This window comes from Microchirus variegatus (genome assembly GCF_963457635.1).
Source record: "Microchirus variegatus genome assembly, chromosome: 9".
In the NCBI taxonomy this organism is placed as follows: Eukaryota; Metazoa; Chordata; class Actinopteri; order Pleuronectiformes; family Soleidae; genus Microchirus; species Microchirus variegatus.
Genome location: NC_139810.1, coordinates 16,719,915 through 16,744,024, shown reverse-complemented (window position 1 = coordinate 16,744,024; position 24,110 = coordinate 16,719,915). Strand labels below are relative to the sequence as shown.

At 39.9% G+C, this 24,110-nt stretch overlaps 1 protein-coding gene across 1 annotated transcript in view; it reads right to left on the bottom strand.

Moving 5' to 3' along the window:
- celsr3 (cadherin, EGF LAG seven-pass G-type receptor 3) overlaps positions 1 to 24,110 on the bottom strand; it is a gene marked incomplete at both ends in the record, with an annotated part of 88,719 nt that overhangs the window by 47,194 nt on the left and 17,415 nt on the right. The window contains 3 exons of the mRNA XM_083895634.1: positions 157 to 379; positions 11,990 to 12,278; positions 16,355 to 16,698. Of these exons, the coding sequence (XP_083751760.1) occupies positions 157 to 379; positions 11,990 to 12,278; positions 16,355 to 16,698 (856 nt within the window). The remainder of the gene's footprint in view (positions 1 to 156; positions 380 to 11,989; positions 12,279 to 16,354; positions 16,699 to 24,110) is intronic.

Here is a 24,110-nt window from a genome sequence, read left to right as displayed (position 1 = left end):
TGGTTATGGATCTATGACTGAGTGAGAGCTGAAGAAAGCAGGGAGGGAGGGAGGGAGGGTGCAGGATGGAAGTCAAAACAAGAAAAATGAAATGTTGACATTTAGAAGAGAAACTGAAAGACAAAACAACCCGTCACATTTATTTAATCGACTTACGTTAATGAGATAGAGAGATGGAATCTCTGTCTGAGGCCCCGGAACATGACAAAGGACTTGGGCGGGAAGGATCGGGCAGTGACGGTGCAGTAAGGACGTTCGTAAGCTCCTGCGGGACACTCACAGCGGAAACCTCCACCGGAGAGCTCTCGACATGTTCCTCCATTTAGACACACACCTGGTACACACCTGCCCTGACGCCGGTCAAACTCACAGCGGTCACCTGGGGGGGTTAAAGAGACAAAAGTGAATCAAATCAACCATTTTTCAACAGTAGGAACAGGAACAGCACAGGAAAGTCATCTCGAGAGTAATCTATAACAGTGTTGGAGACCTACTATGAGTTAGCACTATATACCGTGTATATATTGGATATATTATATCCAATATATACACGGTATATAGTGCTAACATATATATATATATATATATATATATACATACATATACATTTTTTTTCAAGATATAGAGAAGAGGAAGTGGGAGGTGTTGAGTGCATATGCTAATATAGTATAATATGATCCATTGCTGTCTAGTTTAGAATAAAATCCTGGAGAGTTGATTTAAATTGAATTTACACGAAAAAATAAGATAATCTGGGTAGGACCAGATACGCATTTGCTCTATTCTACTCCTTTTGTACAATAAGTTTTCTTTTTTTGTTATGATGTTCGAAATAAACATTAATTCATTCAATTTAAGTTTAGAAAAAGCATTTAGAAATAAATATAAAGAGCTAAATAGAAGCTCAAGAAACACAGAGGAGGAAAGTGTTGGGGTTTTTTGACCTAGAAAGCAAAGCAATTCACAATCAGTGAGGACTGTTAATAAACTCACACATACTGCATGAAGTGATAAATCTGTCACTTAGGAGCCTTCTGTTGGTGTTAGCACATGCGACTTAACATGCCACGTCTTGAAATAGCCTCGATCTATAAAGCAGTGTGTGTTTTTCCCACAAAATCAACGAGGCTGCAGGTTTCCTCTGCTGTCAGGCATCGACTGCTCTCATCAGAAACTCTATTAGTCCTTGATTAGTCAGTGGAAGCAGCAGGGATTCCTGGCAAAGCAGCAATACCCGTTATAGGTGCTTTTCGAAGTCAACGAAGGATTCTGGGAACTGCCTGCCTGACTTTCAAGGATGTTACATCTGGACCGCACTGAAGGACAGATAATTACAAGGGTGCATGTTCTCATTGCAGAACCTGTCATGGCACCAGTCTGATCAGAAGACAATGTCCATGCAGTCTATAGTTAATGCAAATGTTTCAAGAACAACTGGTCAATGATCAGTCAATTTATGTGTCCTCTTTTCTGTGTGACCAGACATGAAGAATCCTCTTCACTAAAGAGAAATCCTCGACTTTGAGAAGCACCAGACGATCCAGAGAATTACCACTCCACAAATCACCACACTCACGTTATATAATTTATATGTATATAAAAACCATCACAGATAAGATGCTCAATGTGCAGTTATTTACAAGCATAGTCATTTTCCTGTCGGCTGAGAATGAGATTCTGCTGCTTTAGAACTGAAGTGTGTGAAAAAAAACAATTAAAAACAACAAACAAATGCACAGGCCACACTGACGCATCTCAGGAGGGAGAAAACACCTATAAAGACATGCACGCACACACACACACGCACACACACACCAAGTGATGTGTAGCATTTCACATTCAATTATTTCTCCAGTTTTTTTTGTTTCCTTGAGCAATGCTGGACAAACACATTGTCTGATTTTTTCCGTCTGCACACAAAAACACCTACACACCGTGCTCTTCACATAACCACAGCAGACGGGCTTTAAAACTCGCCTAAAGACAAATGGCTCCTTGTGGACCCACTTTACAACCTGCTGACGGCTCAGAACACACACACACACACACACAAATTCAAGTACACACATACATGCATGCACGAATAAAAACACTATAAACAGATTAACAATTAATAATGAATGAAACTGATTTTTTTTCTTTTTCAAAAAGACAAACACTCATTCAATCTCTAAAACAAAGAGCATCCCTCTCCCACACACAGAGGGAGACAGAGAGAGACATTGGTCATGCCCTTGAGGCTGTTGGATTTTATCATGTAGCTGTCTCTGTTGCCACTTTATGAGGCCTTCAGATGCTAAAGTACCCACTGGCAGAGTTCTTACATCTTGACAGCCACACAGCCACACAGCCACACAGCCACACACACACACACACACACACACACACACACACACACACACACACACACACACACACACACACACACACACACACACACACACACACACACACACACACACACACACACACACACACACACACACACACACACACAGGTTTGTGCAGCTATTCTTATAAGGACACTGAATTGACTCCCATTACCATTTAATAGCTGACCCTAACCTTAACCTTAAACTAACCACAATCTCAAACCTCAGACCTAAACTTAACGAGTTCCTCAGAAATAAAGTTCTGCCTCTCGAGGACCAGGTTTTGGTCTCCATGAGGACTATACTGTTCCTGATAAGGTCAGTGTTAAGGTTTAGGACCTTAAAGAGGTAACAAATACAAGCACACACACGCACTTGTGAGTAAATAGAAGTCTACACCTTCCCTCATGACTGTTTGGATACAAATATTGTCTGACACACAAAATACACAGAAAATATCATCCACACTGTCAAAGCACACACACACATACCTGAGGGCGAGTCATGAACACACACACATACACACAAAAGCACAAGTCATACACAGACACACTGAGAGAAATGCTGTTAACCGAGCACACAATCATGTTGAATAGGGAGCTTAATATTTATGTATTGTAACGTTGGTGTGTGTGTGTGTGCGCGCACAAACACCAGATGCCTTCAAACAGGATGGCTTTTATTAAGCACAGTAGTAAGAACACGGGATACTGTTGTGGCCGTAAACCCACGGCTTGAAACTCCCTCTCACTAGCCTGAACAACAACAACACACTCAAAGATTTTTCTATTAAAGGACTCATATTATACCCTATTTCTACAAGTTAACCTAGTTCCCTGGTGTCCTAATGAACATTTCTGTGACATGATTTGGTCAAAATACCATAAGGATGAAGCACCGCAGCAGTTCACTCTGCCAAAACAACCCTGTTCAGAATGCTCGGTTTAGTAGTATCTCTTTAGGTCCCCCTTAAAGGTCCACCTTAAAAAAAAGTAAAACGAAACTTAAGAGGCAGGAAATGACATGAGCCACAGAGGTTAGTAGGAGCTAACAGCAGTTAGCATTTATAAAAGTGATCATTTGCAGGCTCTAGCAGGCACATTGCCATCATAACATGTATCCACTGGACAGATAAATCCTTTTCGCGGCCTTCCAGTTTTCGGATACTGTTGCCCTCGCCAGCACTCTCGCATGTTTTACGGACAAAGTGGAGCTCTGCGAGAAAACAATTACAGGAAAATAGTGCATTGTCAACATCGCGTTTCACCTCCTGTAGTTAGACTGAGGAGGACCACAAAAACGAGTGAGTCATCCCCTTTATTTGATAAGTCAATTATTATTATTTCCTTTACCTGAGACAAAGTCAAGTAAAGCCAATGGTATAGTTTGCCATGAATTCTATGAATGCATTACTTTCAGAAACTTGACATGACTCCTTGCCTCAGTCACTTTAGCTTATTCATTCAATTTTCTTCCCATAATATTTCAACACACCATTAAACACGGTCCCTTTGTGCCAAAACCTAGTTCTGTTCTTACTCATTTCATGCATCTATTGCTCACTCCAGGTTGTTCAACTGTCTGTACGCAATTTTCACCACCAGAGACAGAGAGAGAGAGGGAGAGTCATACAAACACAGCTCAGCCAAAGGACATTGAAATGATCCGTCTCTCCCTGTTTAGCCATCACTCATCCTCTCACCTCACTCACACATTTAACATATACTTCTGAGTAAGAGGGAACCAATTACATAAGTCTCTCACACACAGCATAATTCCCATGCCTTTCTGTCTGTCTGTTGCACCATTCATTAAGTAAACCTTCTCATTAATATTAAAATAAATAAATAGACATTAATGCTCATGAATTATTCACACTGGGAGACTTAAACACATGCACCTACAAACACACAACCTGTTTCTTAAAGTGTGCCGGCACAGTTATTTTTTAGTGCTATACAACCATTAATACAAATATTTGTTATAATTGTTAACTTCATTTGAGAAAAAAAAAAAGTTACTATACTTCAAACAGTTGGTTAATCTATAAAATGTCATTACATTATATTGAAAAAACAAACCAAATTTCCTGTAATTTTATGAATTGTCGTATCTAATGCACACCAGCAGGTGTCAAAGGATTAGCCAGTTAAAATACTGCTTTCATGATGTTGGATTAGTATTAAAACCGATTGTGTGTGCTTTAAACGGCATATTAACCTATAAATACACAAATTGAAATGACACTCATCGCACACAGAGTTAGGAACAAACTTGAGTCTGAAAAGTTTCTCCCCTCTCTCACACAGTGTCTTTATTGTTTTAAGATTGTGTAGAATGTCCTTTTTTCCTGTCCTCTCTCTATCCTCCTTGTTATTCTGCCTCCATGTTACATCTCTTTCTATAAAGTATAGGCTTTGTTGCTCTTTCCCATAGTTCCACCCTTCATTTTCTTCCTCTTTTCTTCCTCTCTGTCTGGGTTAATGCATTCACACCACCCCTTCATTCACGCAGATGTTTTATTCATCAAAGCCACGATCTTCATCCATCCCCCAGCATCTTAATTTGCTCCGCCCAACCTCTCACCCCATTGCTCCCCTCCTCCTCCTCCTCCACCCCAACACATGGTACATCCCCAGAGGCCAGTACACTCCCAGTTTCTTCCCTATTCTCCTTCCTCTTCTCTCTCTCTCTCTCTCTCCCAATCTCTCTGCTGCACTTATTTCCCTCGTGCAGCTTCAGAAGTCGGAGCCTTCAACAGCTCTTCTCAGATTGTAAATCTGTAAATGTCAGAAATCTAATGGAGTGAAGTGGTGATCTTTACAGTTTTTTTCGCCCCACATAAAAATTGGTACACTGAGCAATGGTGAGATGGTGTGACTTAACATTAACTCTGTGTTTCTTCTAAACCTTGGTGTAATGCACCACTGAACAACATTTAAATGAAAGTCTCTCACTTCCTGTCTGTCTAAATATCTATATCTCCGTCTTTCTGACAATTTTCCAGACAATGGTGCAGCTAATTGGACACAGAAAAGTGCAGCATCGACTGTGTAGTGTTTTGAATGAGCAGTTGCCTGCATTACCATGGTCTATGAGCTATTTTACCATTAAAGGACTCATGAGATGACGTCTTGTTGTTTTCGTGTCATTTGTCTCAGTCTCTCCGTCACACGCTCCTCTCTTCTTATTGCTTGAAGCTTCTTTTTGTTTCATCTGCTCCATTTTGTCTACTTCTTTTATTATCAGTACTCGCTCTGCCTCTGAGCTGCCTTCTTTTTTGATATCCTGCTTTGTCTCCCTTTATTATATTATTATAATAAATCTTATATCTATCACCTTTAATATTTACTTTCATTTCTCTTTTCACCCCGCAGCATTTTCTTCACTTCTCCATCTAACTGCACACTTCACTGCCTTTCTCAGTTAGGATCCATATCAATAGGACATCAGACCTGCAGTTATAGGACATTTATTTATACTTAAGTGTCTTTAGAACAGTAACTTATTTTATGTGTCCCGGTAAATAGATGCTAACATGATATATTAACAGCAGCATTTTACCTTAGTGCACTTTTTCTCTTATTTTTAGTTCTTCAAAATAAAACAGGGTGAAGTCAGCATTTATTGCACAAAATAAGGTCAAATAAAGGCTATTCTTTAGTCACTTGGCTAATGTTGTGGCTATAATAAGATTTCACTTCGTCAGGCGTAGTCTTCATGGTCATCATGGTCGACATCAATCTCACACAAGCTTTCACTAACATTTTGTTTAAAAATGGAAGCAGTAAGCCAAATATGACTTCCTAATATTTAGATTCTACATTGGAGCCTGAGGTACTTGTGCATGTTTTTTCTCTCTGCTCCCCAACTCTTCTTCCCAAAACTATTTCAGTCTTTGCTTCCTCTCAAACTGATTAATGCATTTTTACCCCTCAACTCAGCAAATCAGGTTCCCTGCAGTGTATTTGCCACATTAAAATCATATAGACTTTTTCTATGTCCAATAATTGTCTGTGCACTTGATTCGTATTTGCTCTAAATCTCATTCACAAAAACTATATCTTTCCACAAAACCATCAGTTCTTATAGTTACATATTCACACATCTATTACCAAACCACCACTACTTTAATCTCCCCACATTTAATTGTAAATTCTACTTTTGTGATAGTATCCCAGCATATCTCGCCCTCTTTTATTATATTCATTCATATTCAAAAAGCTTAGATTTATCTTTTTAATCTCATCTCTAACGTCTTCTCCTTTAAAATTGCCCAATCCTCTCATCCTCAATCTAACATGTAATTTCTTTCATCTCTCACAGTCTCTTTTAAAAGCTTCCCTTTCTCTCTCTAAACATCAACGTTATGGGTGTCATGTGGGAGTTGTAAGTAGAACATAATTAGTTCAGATTAATGTAATAATTCGCTCTGATTTCATGGCTCATCTCTGCCACTGGGCAAACACTGGAGCACAGAATGTTGAGGAACATGTTCTCTGCTTTTCCTCAGACTGCTGAGTTCTGTTTCCCCAGTGGGAGAATAATGTACAGTTCTTCTGCTCGTTGTCGAGGCAGATTTTTCGTAGTTCGTTAACTACCTTGTGGAGCCATTAATGCTGAAAGAATACTACTTTTTCTTTTTGGACCCTTCTGTTCAATCTCAACGCTTTTTGGATGATCAAAATAATAATAATAATAATAATAATAATAATAATAATAATAAACAGGAACGTAGGGAGTGTAGTTCCCTGGCTTTTGTACAATAACAGGATCAGTTTGCCTCAGCCAATCAACCTCGTCATTGGAAAACATTTTAAAGAAGCAGAAGGAAAGTGATGGATATGATTGATCACAGAACATTGCTGTAATTACACAGTTTGTATTAATTTAAAACTCTCCACAAGAGACCAATGTTGCTTTTTTTCCCCTCATCAGTGCATATCAAGGATAAAAGTAAACACTTTCAAGTGTGTCAAGTCCCTGATATTTATTCCCATACAAATCTGAAGAAGCTTAAAGTTGAAGCACTGGGACATTTTCTTCCTCCATCATTTTCTCTACACACGTCTTTATCTTTTATTCAGGTCATGTCCCCTCTAAACCTCCTCTTTACTATCTAACGTATCGTGCCAAACATAATTTAGTGGTCTCTTCTTCTATATTCATCACTCTACTTACTGTTCTCCATCTCATTTCCCCCAAACTGATTTAGTTCTCACTTAACTCTTTCTGTCTTCCTTAACCAAACTAATTTAGTCTTCAATTTCACATCAACCAGTTAATTTTACCCCTGTTCTCCTCAGCTGCACACTACTCACTAAAAGCATACAATCACTCTGTAAAAAAAAAAAAAAAAAAAAAGCAAACCTCCAAGATAGTATCATGCTTCCCATAATCTTTGCTACATCGCGCTAATTTACTCTGCATGTGTGATCTGTGTACCCTCTGTATCTGCTGGGTTTAATTTCTCAGTGTAACACGCATGTCGGCTTGATTAGATCCAAAACTAATCTCACCTCTCTGAACCTACTGCAACATCCTCTCGTTCTCTTTCTTAGCTTCCCTCAGTAAACAATACAGATCGTTGCACCCCACACAAAAGATTTGATTTCTGCCCTCGTTTTCTTTCCTCATTACTCAGCGTTTTCTCTTCTCACAGACTAAATCAGCATGCATGCTACTCCATACTCTCTTCCACCATCTCTCAGCTCTGTAAAGGGGTTTATTGTACTCTGTTTTCCTTTAGTTTGTTTGAACAATGAGGAGTCTCCCTTGTTCTCGGGGTTGATGACTTACACTGTGAGCTTAGCATGATTATTCACGAGTAAGTTACATAATTTACAATTATTATACCAGCAGAAGGTTGGAATGGATGTTCCCTGTGAGAGTCTTAATAGGAGGCGCTCGGTAAAAGAAAGGCCAAAGTTTTCAAGTACTAGTACAGAACCTGTTCAATATTATGTGTCTGTTCATACATACTGTATATTTGAGCTTGAGAGTCATACAATGCATGCATGTGAGACGAGCTGAGATGTCAAGTGTAAATTATATAATTGAAATAATGACTGAATTTAATTCCATTCACTTGCTTCAGTCTCAGACTAATGGTGTGAAAACAGTAAAAGAAGAGATTAACTGGTCCCTTTTTTCAGTCTTCATTTAAGACACAAGACTGATTGTACAATGTAAGCAGTCAAGAGTAAAATAATTGAAAACCAACATGCCAACTTAACTTTAATTTTCAGTTATTAATTTAAACCTAATGCTGTGCAGTCAGGACTGAAGAGTCCATGACCTCAGCAGAAGCAGTGTTTCACACTATTTTCTCAGTGTTACATCTCGGGGGTTTGCCACAATAAAAGGGAGCATTAACCTTGCACAGCGGGGTTTACGTCAGGGGTAAAACACAGTGTTCAAAGTAGGAAACCTTACTTATCCCAGGGTTAAATAAGCGCTTTAGGAAAGGGTTAACCTGGGATTACATGTATTGTGAAAGCTTTTGTGCATCTTCGCTTTTGTGCTGGAGGAGGTGAAGATAGTCCATTATTTTTTACAGATTCCAGTATTCCCTTCTTAGAGGGGCTCTGAGAAAACAGTGGTTGTCAGTTCATTTGTAAAAATATCTTGTGAATATATTCTTTGATCAAAACACTTAAGAACAAAAACTTTGTAATTTGATTTCATTATATATTTGTCTTATCAAACATAACCTATGCAGCTGAAAACTAAAATACTTCTCATATGGGTAAAACAGAAAAGGAAAGTTTCTTCTCTCAGGTCAAACCCCCAACTTAGCTCTTGCCTGTGGAACCAATCCATCAAGGTTGAAGGAAAAGCAACCCAAAGCCCCAAAGAGCATGTTAAGGTACTGATAAAGAGAGGTTGGATGGAAAGCGTGAAAAAATGAAGGAGGGAGAGAACAAATTTAGCTGGGAGATGTCTGGAGATTTGTATGTGTTGCAGAATCAATTGGACCTTGTTTATTCATCCTCCTCCTCCTCCTCCTCCTCCTCCTCCTCCTCCTCCTCCTCTTCCTCCCACTTGCCGCAAGCACTGACAAGACACCCAACGCCTACACAGGAAGCACAAGAGCAACTACCCAGAACCCCTCCAATCCCCCCACGGTATCATTTTCCCCCTGCAGTCTCCTTCCATGTTATTCACTCTGAACTCATCCAACTCCCTCCCCCCTCCCTCTCTCTCATGTTGTTGTCAAAGTCACCTCTTCTTCATCCTCTCGTTCACCTCTCAAGCTCTACTGGTTGGTTTCCATCTCACCTTTCCCTTTTTCTTTCGTCATTTTTTTGTCATCGATTGTGGGTAATCTACAGTACTTCCCTCTATTTGATCCTCTCTATCTTTGCCCTTAAGGCCTGGGTGATAACAGGGATTTTACAGGTTCATTGCATGTCACACTGTGTGAGGGTCCAATAAAATCTGTGAGGTCTATAAATTCAGGTATTTCTGGTGGGATTGGGGCATACAGCGCAGACATGGGAAAATAATCAAAACACATCACCTGTCACCTTAGCTTTTAGCCATATAACACCGGCACATATTTAGTTGTCTCTTTAACCTAAAAGATGGAGCTTGTATTTGTAGGCGCTGCAGTCGATCCCTGTCAGAGCCTGATTGACTGATTTTGAGACATGCGTTGGATGGATGGATGGAGTCTTCCGGTTCCAGTTAAAATGAGATCTCAATCACACATGTTGGAGCTTTTCCAAATAGAACAGGATGTCAAGTTTGTAAAATTTTATTCCCATTTTGAAGAAAAAGATCATAAAGCATGGCATGTATGCTTGGTCACCAGTGTGCACTGAACAATAGCTGCCTGGTTGTAGTGAGTGTCTGTGATCGGATTCAAACCGTGGCTGATCCAACAGTTTTCCATCTCTTTCTCCATTCTTATGATTTTACATCTTTCTCTTCCCATTTTCCCTTCTCTAATCCCTAAGTTTTTTCTTTGACTCCATACACCTCACTCTGGTTCTTTCAACTTTCCCACTCTACTCTCTGCCTCAATAAATCCCACCTGCTCTTTCTCTCCTCTTGTTTCCCCCGCTTCATCTCTCTTTCTGTGTCTCTCAGTGGGAGCTCCAAAATCACTCTGTCTCCCTCTTGAAAGAAAGGCGATGCTACAGCACTCGCAGTGCTGTTTTTGCCTTGAAATGAAAGGCAACGAGAAAAAACCCCCTGACGCATGCACACACACACACACACACACACACACACACACACACACACACACACACACACACACACACACACACACACACACACACACACACACACACACACACACACACACACACACACACACACACACACACACACACACACACACATACAGAGACAGAGGCCAGATTCCCACTGCACACACATACATGGGTATGAGCGCACATGCTCACACACACACACGCTGACATTCAAGATATCGCTTCTGCTGGCTCAAAAAATTGTAGCGCTACAATAGCAGCATGAAGGGGCAGAAAGTGAAGGAGTCTGAAATGAGTCTGGTGTTTTGGGAAAAGCAGGAGGTGTGTGTGTGTGTGTGTGTGTGTGTGTGTGTGTGTGTGTGTGTGTGTGTGTGTGTGTGTGTGTTAAATATCAAGATTAAATATCAGGCAAAGAGCTGAGAAGAACAAAGCTGCCCCTGGAGGCAGCGAGTGAGTGTGTGTGTGTTTTCAAAGTGTTTGACTTTTCACTTTAAATGGGTATAAAACAGGTCAAAAAAGAAGTGTGCACGGTACAACAAAGCAGAAAAAAGTCAGATTTAGTTTGAAATAAAGCAATCAATAAACAGAAATCTAGGCAACTCAACATCAGGAAAAGTAAATACAATTCATTATTTAAACTGACGACCCCCATGACCTTCATGTGTAGGATAAAGGGGTAGAAAATGGATGGATGGATGGATTTAAACTGATAATCAGATGTGTTTATACAAAGCAGTGGTAAAAATGTGTTTTCGCAATAATTAATAACATTGTGAAAACTTCCTAAGTTTTTAGTTGAGTTTTTCCACTGGATGACATGAGCTGACATTTGAATCTGCATAATAAGGCTTCAGTACTCCAGAGTCTTTCTACTGAAGGACCTGTTAATAAGCAACCGCTCACCACTTCAATTTGACTTCTGAATTAGATTCATTTATTAAAGCAGGTGCAATGGAAAGGTCAACATCTTAGAAACATGTAGACAGCAGCTTAATATATATATAAAAAAACATTTGCATCAAGCAGTTTATTTTCAAAACATGTTCCCATGACGACTGACTGGAAAAAAGACACGCGTGATGTCATGTTTAAGTGACTCCCAATTGCAAAAATGAGTCTCTAAAGTATCGCTAAACTTTAAAAACAAAGGCACACATACACAGTGCACAGTTACGCTGGTTTTTTGTAGCGCTGCTCTTTTCATTTAATAAACAGACTGCTCCAGTTCGACTGGAGGTGCGCTAACGGCGCTAAACGAGCTAACACAGCTAACGGCGCTAACTGTTAAAGGGTGCCTGGACTCCGGTGCCACTGCACGTAAACATGGCGTCACACGCGTCTTTTTCCGGTCAGTCACACACACACACACACGCCCACACACTCGTCACTACTCACCAGTGAAGTCTTCACGGCAGATGCAGGTGTAACCTCCCTCTCTGCGGGCACACACCCCTCCGTTCAGGCAGGGGTTGGAGTAACACAGGTTGATCTCCGTCTCACAGTAATCACCCGTGAAGCCCACGGGGCATCGGCAGCGCAGGCCCGCGATGGGGTGGATGGGCCGGAACAAGATGGAGGTTGAGGAGATGAAGGGGGCAGAGCTGTTGAAGCGCAGCACCGAGATGCACTTCATGTAGTTCTGGCACGGCTCACGCAGACACACGTTGTCGTCAAATGGAAGAACCTGGCATGGAAAGATAATGGTCACAGTGAAGAACTGACCTGGTTTGGTTTAGCTTCATTGTTCAGGTTCCTGATATTTTTCCAAAAAGTTTATTCACATTATTTAAGCGTAAAGTAGCATGTAGTTAATTTATACAGTCTTGTGCTTCGCTGCCAGAGTCGCTATGAGAGACAGCTAGGCTCTAAAAGTGACGCACCTGAATCACATATAGACTTAATTACAGTTATTAATTACACCTGTGCTTTCGTTCCAAACGTCACAGTATAATAATATATATAATAATATTTACATTATTAATAGTAAATCATCATAGTGTGAACATTAGAGGTTTATCATTTAACAGTAACATGTACACAATCAATAACTAAGGAATATGATAAGAAATAAACTTTTAAAGCTAGTCTCCTAATGGACAGAAGGAAAAAAGTTAATTTACAGGAATTATACCAAAATGAAAGTGACATGAATTTAATGAACAGCTGACAACAACAACAAGAATATTGACATGGTAATGCTACGTTAGCCTGCTGCTAATGTTATCTTTGTATATCTTTGTACCATCATCCACAGGAAGCCAGTGGAGCTAGCTGAGGAGTATAAATATCTGCTGAGATTCTCCGCCAACACAGAGGAGAGTCTTAGGAAGCGTCAACAGCGGCAAAACCTCCTTAGGAAGCTCAATTCCTTCGGAGTCAGGAAGGACATTCTACTACTCCTTCATAGATAGTGTCATCACATTTTCCATTACCTGTTGGTACCACTCCACCAGCCTGCAATACAGAAACTAAAGCTCTGTCACCGTGTGCTCGAAAATCATTGGACTGCCTGTGAGAACTTCATCATATGATCAGCAGACAATATCATTAAAGTCTCCTCACACCCACTCCTTTGAGTGGCTCACCTCTAAACCTCTAAAAAAAGGAAAGTAAAAACAAAAAGAATGTATAATGTAACTGCATACGTGTACCTGCTTTACTGTGACTTTTTAAATTGCAACTCGATGACAAATAAAGTTTTATTGAATTGAATTGAATTGAATAGCATATCATGCTAATTCTCCAAACTAATTATACCACAAAATATGATGTAAATCCACTTTATGATAATATTCTACATATCGACCTCTTGCTGTCAAGCTCAAATGAGGGAATTGGTGGTATAATAAAAATAATGTCAAACTAATGAGAGAACTAGCCTTTAAATAATATAAGCAAACATCTCTTCAAATAATAATGACCTGCCTGAGGAGATAAGGTCAGCTGAGTCTATTATGTCTCTTCTGATGACATACTATTATCAGGTCTGATTTTATTTACATTACTGCAATAAATGGTAGACTTCTTCTTTTTTTTTTTTTTTTTTTTTTTAATCTTGGTGATTAGTCTTCAGCAAAAGCACTTTCACTTTCCAATCTGAATCCAACAGGAAGAAACAATAATATTGCACCGATGAACGTCTTTGGGGAGATTTGGAGAGTTGGGGGACTCAAGTCACGTGACTTTACTAGATTCTGACTTAAGTCGCAAATTTGAGGACTTGAGAGTTGCTTGACTAATGTTGGTAAAAAGATAACATTTACTCAACTATTGGCGAGTTAACATTATACTGCGTTTGAAACACAGGAAACAGCAGGTGTCTGGGCTTTTGTGGCCTTGCATACAAACCTGGCAACCAAGCGACACCAACACCACGTTAAGCTAACGCTAGTTAACGTCTTGGTGGGTAATAAGCCGGTTATGATAAGTGTAGGATTAACTGACTTTTTTTTTTTTTTTTTTTTTCACGGTTTAAAGCTCCCATAGAGTGATCCTATCACACATATGAGTTATGGAGGTCTACTTACGTACATTAACTTGTTATTATGGTCAAAAACCTCCTAGTTGCTGCAAACCAGTCGATCGAAATCTAATCTTGACATTTTAGGCTATGTAGGTTGAAATTAATTGTTTTATATATGTATGTATAATATATGTAACTAATTGAGTAGTACTGGGACCATAAAAAAACAGTGCTTACATTGTATGAGTAATACAGTGTTACAGATACACAGTTCAAAATGACTATCAAAATTAATATCTTGGAAATTGTCTTTATCTTCTACCATTTGTAACTTGCTTTAGTTAAAGCAGGGACTCAATTTGACTTACTTGATTCTTGCAAGAATGACTGGAGACTTTAACTTTAAGAAGTGTGACTTGTATATGCTCTAGAAATGTAATGAATAATAATAATAAAGATAACAATGTGACACTGACTTCCATCTCTGAGATAAGCCTACTTCTTAAAAAAGTCAGTAACATTTGTGAACTCGAACAGTGTTTGGTTTTATATCTCCTCATAACAGGACTCATTTCTTCTCCTTGCTTTTCAAAACGAGTTCAAAACCATGAAGAAAAACTATGGTATGACTGTTACTGTCAGTAAGAAGATACAGATTGAGTTTGCATGTGTTTATGTGTGTTTGTTTGACAGCATGTGTTGAGAGAAGGTCATATACACACAGCGGTATCTCTTGACAGATCTGTGATCCCTCCTCACCCCTTCATAAATCTTTTTCCCAGTTGGACCAGCTGTTCTCTCCTATCGAAAAACATCTCTCTTCTCTCATGCATGTGCAGAGATGCTCTGAGGCAGTGTGAACACTCACATTGCTTACACACACACACACATGCTGTCGTGTCCAGGTGTGTGTGATTTCATGCTTGACAACATACGTAATGGTCATTATCATATCTGTGTATTGTTGCATAAGGCCATATGGCTGTGCTGCCATCACATCTGTACGGTATTATTATCAGTTCACACACATTATGCTCAGTGAAGTGTCTTGAGATGCAGTTTTTGACAGTGTGTCCATAGTTTTTAACGTTTTTGGCTGCGTTGTTACAAACAAGTGTGTGCTTGGCCATGAAACAGTTTTGGAAAATGTCTACATGTTGGTCATGTGTACATACATTCGAGTGTATACTAATTACTCGCCCAATTTTCAGAATAACTTCTAATATCTGGCAGCTAGTTACAATGTAATGCATGTTAAAATAGTGTATTAACAATTTGAAATGAAAAAAACCAAAACGTTTTATTTAAAAAAAAATCACGTAGTGCGTGTTAAAGGTGCATTATGTAATAAATCTAAAGCAACTGGCCATAAAATCTTCCTAATATGTCACAGAGACTCAGTAATAATGTTCATATAACAAACTGAACTCACCAACAACAACAGTACAGCCAAAATATTTGCATTAAAAAAATATATTTTGCAGACTGCAAATCATGTTTATGTTTTGAAATTCTGTTTTGGCATGTGGCGCCACTTACCGCCGTCTACCAATCATTGCAGTCAGTAGAGTCTCAGCTGCCGAGCAACCACGGGTTGCCAGTTATGTCGAAAAACTAAACCTAAAAGGCCTCGGTATTTTGAATTTGAATGTAGTAACCGTTTTTGGCCACATTCTTACTTGTGGCACCTTTAAATCTGAAAATTGACTGTACAACACATGAGTCTTTGTCTCAATGTGCAAAATCAGGCCAATAAATAAAAAATAAGTGCATGCGTTCTTTCCCCAAATCTCTCCTCTAGTGACAAGATGCTGATTCGTCGGCTTCCTGCAACAGAGCGAGTGCAATGACCATAATAACCACATATCGACTTTGACTTTGCAACTTCTCAGCTTTCAAAAAAAAAGTTTTTACGGCAGCACAAACTATCGCATAGTTACGGTAATGCAAACTGCACTCGTGTCGTCTTCGATACGTTCGAAGTTAAAGGGTTAAGCACACATGTTCAACTAAATGTATGAGGCAAGACAAGAAAACCTGTTGAGCTTCAGGGTGTAAAAAAAGATATATATATAAAAGGTGATTTTAACACACAACCATCTCTAAGGTTTGCAGAGAATGAAACCATATAATTTTTGCAACAAATATTAATGCCATTAGACTTAGAGCTGATGGCTCTGCTCTTAAATGCTCCCTGGACTAACCTTTAAGTACTTTCTTGGTTAAGATACTTGGACCTCTAAGGATTAAAAAGCCATAATTTGTATTTGTGTCTGTGATTGTGAACCAGGACTAACCTCCATCTGTGTCAATGATGTCAGCCTCAGCCTGTTCAGGTACAGCTGCTCCTCCAGGGCTTCAGAAGGGAAGAAGTTACCACCAGGCAAAGCAGCAGAGAAGCTGATGTTCAGGATCCCTCCGGGTGCCGCGTCCAGGTCTGGCTGGATGTTGAAGATGAAAACGTCCTCGACGGGCACCGAGAGCACGGCAGACACGCCTTCCAGGAAGTTGCCCAGCAACGGTGACAAGAAGTGCTCCTGAGACATGTTCTGGAGGCGGACAGTGACGCTGCTTCCCAGCATGTCCTCGGTGATGATGAGGACACGGAGAATGCACTGGGCCGAAATGCTGTGGACACCATCTGAGGAGGACAGCAGAGAGGCAAAGGTTATAGATAAATGGATGCAAAGAGGATTGATACAAAGTTAGATGAGGAGGCAGAAGGAGCACAACAGATGAACACATCGACATATAGGTGAGAACAGGAGGAGGAGTAGGAAGATGGAGATCAATGAAAGGGGAGGCGCAGGGGAGAATTATGGGTCAGGGCCAGGGAGGATGAAGTACAGCGAGAAGAAAGTTAAAGAGACAGAGATAAATGATTATAACCAGAGAGGAAGAACTGCACAGAAGGTGAGGAGGTCACAGCAATGCCAGGAGATATGCAGTTGAGGAGACACATATGTCGTACACTATCTCACTATACTGTATATGTTACCACACATTAAACATACGAGTACGAGAATAGGCAAACGTGACTGTTTTCTGTCAAATGTATAAAGTTGTTAAAGGTCCCATATTATACCCTATTTCTACAAGTTAACCTAGTTCCCTGGTGTCCTAATGAACATGTCTGTGACATGATTTGGTCATAATACTTTAAGGATGAAGCACCACAGCAGTTCAATCACCCTGCCAAAACAGCCCTGTTCAGAGCGCTCGGTTAAGTAGTATCTCTTTAGGTTCACCATAAAAAAAGTAAAACGAAATTTGAGGGACAGGAAATTACATCAGCCACAGAGGCTACTGGGAGCTAACAGCAGTTGGTAAAGTAACAATTTGCAGGCTCTAGCAGGCACATTGCTGTCATATATAACATGCATCCACTGGACAGATAAATCCTCTGAGACTGGAAGTTTGTGTAGAACTCTGTGCTGCACTGTGGAGCCAAGAATAGAACTTTTGGCGGACTTCCTGTTTTCGGATGCTGTTGCCCTCGCCAACACTCTCACGTGTTTTGCAGACAAAGCGGAGCTCCGTGAGTCAACATCGTGTGTTTTTATCTCCTGTACTTAGACTGAGGAGGACCACAAAAACATGAGTGAGTCATCTTTTTTCACACTTTGGCGACTGGTAGGACCTCCAGAGTCCCAAATATAAGGATTTAAATGATTAAAAAGTTGATTTTGCATAATATGGGACCTTAAAAAGGGTAAATTCAAACAGGTTCAAAACAGGGAAGGGAAGCAGAATTAAGTTCCCTTGTTTCAGTAAACTATGAATTCATTCCACAACCTCACACTTTATAGAAACAAAAAAACAAACACCCATTTTGAAGCCTGGAGATCTGTGATTTGACAATTACAGCTGTATAATCACATAATCAGTGAAACTAGTGACTGAGACCATTAGCACCACAGGAAAATGTTTCCGCACAGTATAAATCAAATGAGAAGACTCATTTCCCCATACACTTTCAGCCAGAGTTCTTTTTTCAACCAGCACAGTCAACACCCTGGTAGCTAAGTGCTATTTCTTTCCTACTTCCTGGGCTTCACCTTCACTTCACTTCAACTTGTCCAATTTATCTCAACAACTACAGGATGGAAAGTCATGCCTCACAGGAGGATTTGTCATATCAAAGCACAAAGATAAAGCATTTTCTTCTTCAATCGTTTTGTTCACGAAAAAAGAAATTAGGAAATCTATGTCTGATTATTACTATTTGTGCACGTTACTGAACAACCTGGAGAGAGGAGATGGGTGTGCTACAGTGCTATCATGTAGAAAGTATTCTCAACTCTCCCTGTTCTCAACACATTCAGCATATTCTGATTACAAATTCAACACAACGCCCTTTCTTTCAGAAAGCCGTCACAGCAGGTCACAATCCTCCCAAACAGAACATGAATTCCTGTTACAGCAGATATAGGAAAACATTGGCTGTGTTGTATTATTGTGGAGTGATTTGTTGTCACTATACCAGACTAATAATCTATAGAGGAATACAAATGCCCATGGCCACACTGACATTCAGAGGCAATTTTCTTCACTGCGCACAGGTATTGTGAAAGTGAAGCAGGGCGAAAGATTAGGCTGAGAGGAAAGAAAGAATTCAATACGTGGATGGAGTGGTGTTGATGGGTGGGGGGGGGAGAGAACAAGTGTAGGAAAGAAAGGAAGAAAAATAAGGAAAAAGTAAGATAGGGACATAGCAGCAGAGGATGGAGGGTGAGGTGTAAGAGAGACAGAGGGGGGGTGTTGACATGTGGAGAGGTGGAGGGTGAAGGAGAAGAGAAGAAGGGCCTAAAGCCAAGAATTAGCAAAATGGGGATTTTAATATTTTTGTGATTCATACAAAAGGGAAACAGAAAGTATTCAACATTTGTAACTATTAAACTATTTCCTTAATAACATTTAAGTCATTTTCTGTTGTCATTTATTAGTGTTGTAATACAAAAGACAGAGAGGGGAGGGAAGGAAAAGAGCTGAAGAGGGAATCGGAGAGGGAAGTGGAGAGAGAGCGATGGAGGGATGGGGGAAGGGTGGCAGCTGGTTTGATTACCGGATTATGAGGAGCCTCACTCCCCACTGACCTCCAACACACACACACACACACACACACACACACACACACTAAAATCCACCAGAACCCTAAGTCTTAAATGAACAGCCAGAGGGAGCAGTGGTATATGAAGGGACTGAGGAAGAAAACTCCCCTCATGGACGGACGGATGGATGGATAGATGGATGGTATAGATAATTAAACTTCACATTTTCTTTGAGGGTTAAAAGGGAGCTTTTTTTCATCATCCATCTGGATCACGATGTTAAATCACAGCACTAAGTGTTGCTGATCTCCCATTGTCATTCAAATAAGACAAGTATTTGTGAAAAGATTTGGAATAATCTAACAAGGTAAGACCCTTCCAGACACACTGCAATTATAATTCACTGCACATACGAAATTTGCACTTGCAGAGGATCATTTTTGACATGAAGTCAACCTCGACAACCTCGACCCTCTACATATACCTGATTATACACGGTTTCTTTTCACTTTCTTGTCATGAGTAACACCACTCTCATCTCAGAGCTTGACAACTATTAGCCAAATTCCCCCCCTCACCCAAATTTCCATAACATTCCTAAATGATTGTTATAAAAGGTGTCAGCAAGTGCACAGAGTCACACAAAAGAACATCATTTTGATGCTTGAGCACGTCTTCTTCTGAGTAACAGGTCTCACAAACACACAGGTGCATAAAAATACCACCACCTACTATTTTTCATGAACTACATACATTTTTTATAATGTCAAAATATGTTTTTTATCTAAAGAGCCATTTATTCCCATTGGACCTGCACCAACATTGGGTTTGTTTGTTGTCTATGGAGCCATGTTGGCCTCCTGCAGACTGTGTGCTCAGCTGATAACAGCCCGGAAAAATAAATTAAACTATAATTTTTAGTGTCAGGGACACTGGAAAAGTTACAGGCGCCAGGGAATCGACTACGGTGGCCCATGGGGGACAACCCTGACATCCTCACAAAAATATCTGACAACTCGACAAAAAAAAAAATGTAACAGCCTCATAATGAAAAAAACGGTTCTAACACATTTAAGAGGCTCTTTGTCCTGACAGTTTTTAACTTCCCTGTGATTTTTATCAGCCTTCAGAGACGTTCTTGTCCCTAAACAGCCTTTAATTTCTGAGTGAACACTTGGCACGTACACACACACACACACACACACACACTTTGCTTTCATTAAATCAGTGCAGCTCAGGCAGTTTGGCTACACTGATTCAGCACAGTTTCTTCTTGTCCGTCCACATTTGAAGGCTTGAAATAAAAGAGGAACAAGAGTTTGCAGCTAAATGGCTTTTTAAATATTTAAGACCACCGAGCTCTGTCCACTTAAAGTCAGACCAGATCAATGGCTAATCCTGCTGCTTCTCTGAGATCACGCTAATTCCAGTTCTGCTGAAATTAACAGAGTCATAACTAAGTCTGCAGGAAAAAAATAAAGGTGATTTTCCAAAACAGCTTCGACTTTTATGTTCACAAGTTAGCCACTGGAGTATTATCATTACAGCATCTCATAAACACTTTTCCTAATTATAAAGTTGCCTGCTGCGTTCAAAACCACACATTCCTCTGTTAAAAGTTCAACAAAGAAAGGGTGGTGAGAGTACATTTACACTGCAAAGTATTTGCAGGTACTTCTTGCTTTTACCTCAAGTTTTACTTTAATGTAGAGCTGCAACTTAACAAACTAAATGTGCTGATTATTTTCTAGATGAACTGAGTATTTGGTCCATAAAATGTCAGAACGTGTCGATCTGTGTTTCCCAAACCTTGAAATTATGATGTTCTTGCTTTGTTTTAATGATTTATTTGCCAAATGGAGCAATGAAACCAGAACATATTCACATTTAAGAATGTCATCGACAAGCTGGTAAATCCCAGCACACAAGCGCAGGACTGTGAAAATATATTTGGAAATATAAACTAAACCATATTTTTATCAGTGGTGAAATCAGCACAACACAACAGCACAACAGCTCACATTAACACAACATCCAGTTGTGTTAATGTGAATAATTAAAACTTCCAACATTGATAATACTCAATGTTATTGTTACTTTCTTATTTTTTTATTCATTTCTTTAAGAACATGTGAAGTAATAAATAAAAACAAGATTTAACAAACATCACAAACAGTCATCTGATTCCAGTCATGTACACCTGAATTTTATATAAAATAGGTCACATGGTCACAAAATAAAATACCCTTAGATTGGAACCAACTAATCTGTCGTTAAAATCTGCTATAAATTCAAAAATAAGTTTGGGGGACTAATTTTAAGTCCTATTTTTTGAGACCCTAAAGATGTCAGTGACTTTATATAAACACAACTTAAATTCTGGTTTGAAACCATTTCTACAACTAAATTCAGAGACATCAGATCGATCTCAGTGGAATATAAGAATATAAGAACGATGCGGGTGTTGCGAATTACAAATTAGAGGTGAGTAAAGGTGAGCTTCTCCAGAACTTTCCAATAAGCCGGGAAGTTATTATTAATGCATTGTTCTTTCCTTTTGCAACTCCATTGCAGCGTGAATGAAAACAATAAAACATTAACAACCTCCGAAATAAAAAACAAACTCCAACGCACAAATGGAAGGTTATTTTGGCATCTTTAGCACCACGGGAAAACAAAGCATTTCATAAACAACAACTCAAAGACACTTTCACAGCTCCCGTAGGCTTCACGGCAACATTTCCCCCTTCGCGTGTCCGCACTTCAAAGATGAAGGGGAGCTTGTGGCTGTAGCGTGCATAAAACCTCTAAGAATAAACATGCTGCACTGGAATCATCAGCAAGGTCCCAAGGATGCGAGCGCATGAATATACCATGAGAGAGGAACTGGCCTACGATCAGCGCGTTAGCTCTAAGATGCTTTGTGGGTATGCGCTCCCTCGCTTTTCAAAGAGTTGAGGGAGTTCAGTGCTATCTCTTTGCAGCAGGTAGCCTGACTAATAGCCCACTAAAAGCTTCATGAATGTCAGAGCATCCAGACCTCTCATCCTGGAAATCCGAATGGAAATAGTCTGCAAAGTAAGTGTACAATGGAAGAGCACAGCTGGAGCTGAAAACTGCCCCAGAAACATTTTAAAAGCTGCAATACAGGGGAGGAGGATGGGTCACAAGCCACAGGCCTGGAGATTTAACTTTATAGATCATTCCTTATAGGAGGAAAGCACCAAACATTACCGGACCAGTGGGTTCTGATGGAAATGACTTCTAAATCTATAGTTCAGCCATTTTTAATGGCTTTTTAATGAAATGTTTCAGACCATATACTGTATATCCAGAAGGCTGCGTCTCCACACAATGATGCTGGTCGTGTTCAGATGTACCAAAAACAGGAGACGGTTATAATATAATATATCTGGGAGGCATGAGATGATTCAACAGTGGTGGAAACAATATTGGGGGAAAGGGAAAAACTATTTTTGGGTAGGTGATAAATGCGTCAAAATGCTAAGTCATTTAAAAGATGTAAAAAACAATTTAAGAGTGCTGCTGGTGACGCTTCCAACAGTCTATGACATCAACCTGCTTCAGATGAATCAATGAGATGCGAGTCATTTATTCACACCGTTGTTAAAGATGAAAAGTCACATCAACATGTTTGTATTTTGATTCATTTTTAGCATTAAAATGGCTTCTTTATTCATATCCCTCTCACTCAAAGCCGTTAAAAAGCAATGGGTTAGGGTTACTAATTACATTTTTGATAAAACAAAATAAAGAAATAACAGCAAAATGTCTTAAAATAACCAAAAACCATTCAATGTTAGAAGTGTGTAGGGTGAAATCAGGAAGTACCACATTTATTCTAGTGAGTTTGTGTGAACAGCAGACCAACGTATCTGAGGTTAGAGATTTAATCTGTCCACAGTTCAGTCATTCACACATGGCACACTGACACGGTCATGGTGAAGAGACTGACTCAGTCTGTGTGCATGCTTACTATAAGAAGTAGGGATTAAAGGGGGGGTTGGCACACTATAACCAGCATGCAGGAACCAAAAACACTAAAATTGGATTTACTCTGAACAAAAGCCGTATGCCTCTACTCCGAATTACACTACACTCTGTCATGGTGCATTCAGCCCATTAGTTCACAGTCCAAGCACAATCACATGGGTTTAAATCCCATTTCACACTGTGCTCTCACATCCCTTTGTCTGGCCTTTTCCTGTCCCCACTGTGCTTCTAAAGCCTGGAATAAAATAGATAGAGAGCAGGTCGAGTTCTCAAAAAACAAAAATGTGAGGAGGTTTGGTGTTTTTACATGTGTTTCTTGACCTCTGGTCACGCAGGGGGGGCGAAATATGGAGACAGTAGGCACTGAACAAATGCTTCCCTTTTTAAACACAAGGACGATCAGATGTGCACAGTCTCCTAAAAATAGAGACTGCTTCCTCCTCCCGGGTGGGAGCGCTAATGTTGGAACAGCCAAAGTGGCACTTATGCGTAAACGAGTGAATACGACGAGGAGAGCGACAGGACTATACGTTAATGTCACAAATAATACAGACACCGACAATATTGTGTACGCATCATTATGTATAGAAAATGCACACAGAGAAAGAAGGAGAGAGGGAGAGATGGGCTCTGACTTATACATCAGCTGATTTCTGCTCTGTTTGTTTTTTAAAGCCTTTTGCCCCTGAGGTCTGGGCGCACGTTTTATTTAGTGCAAAGTAGAACAGAGTAGAGAAACAAAGACACACACACACACACACACACACACACACACACACACACACACACACACACACACACACACACACACACACACACACACACACACACACACACACACACACACACACACACACACACACACACACACACACACACATCCGCAGTCACACAACATACTGCTTAAACCATCCTTTTACAACGGAACCACTAATCCTTTACATTAAAGCAGATACACTTAACTTCCACAAATGTTGCCCACAAAAAG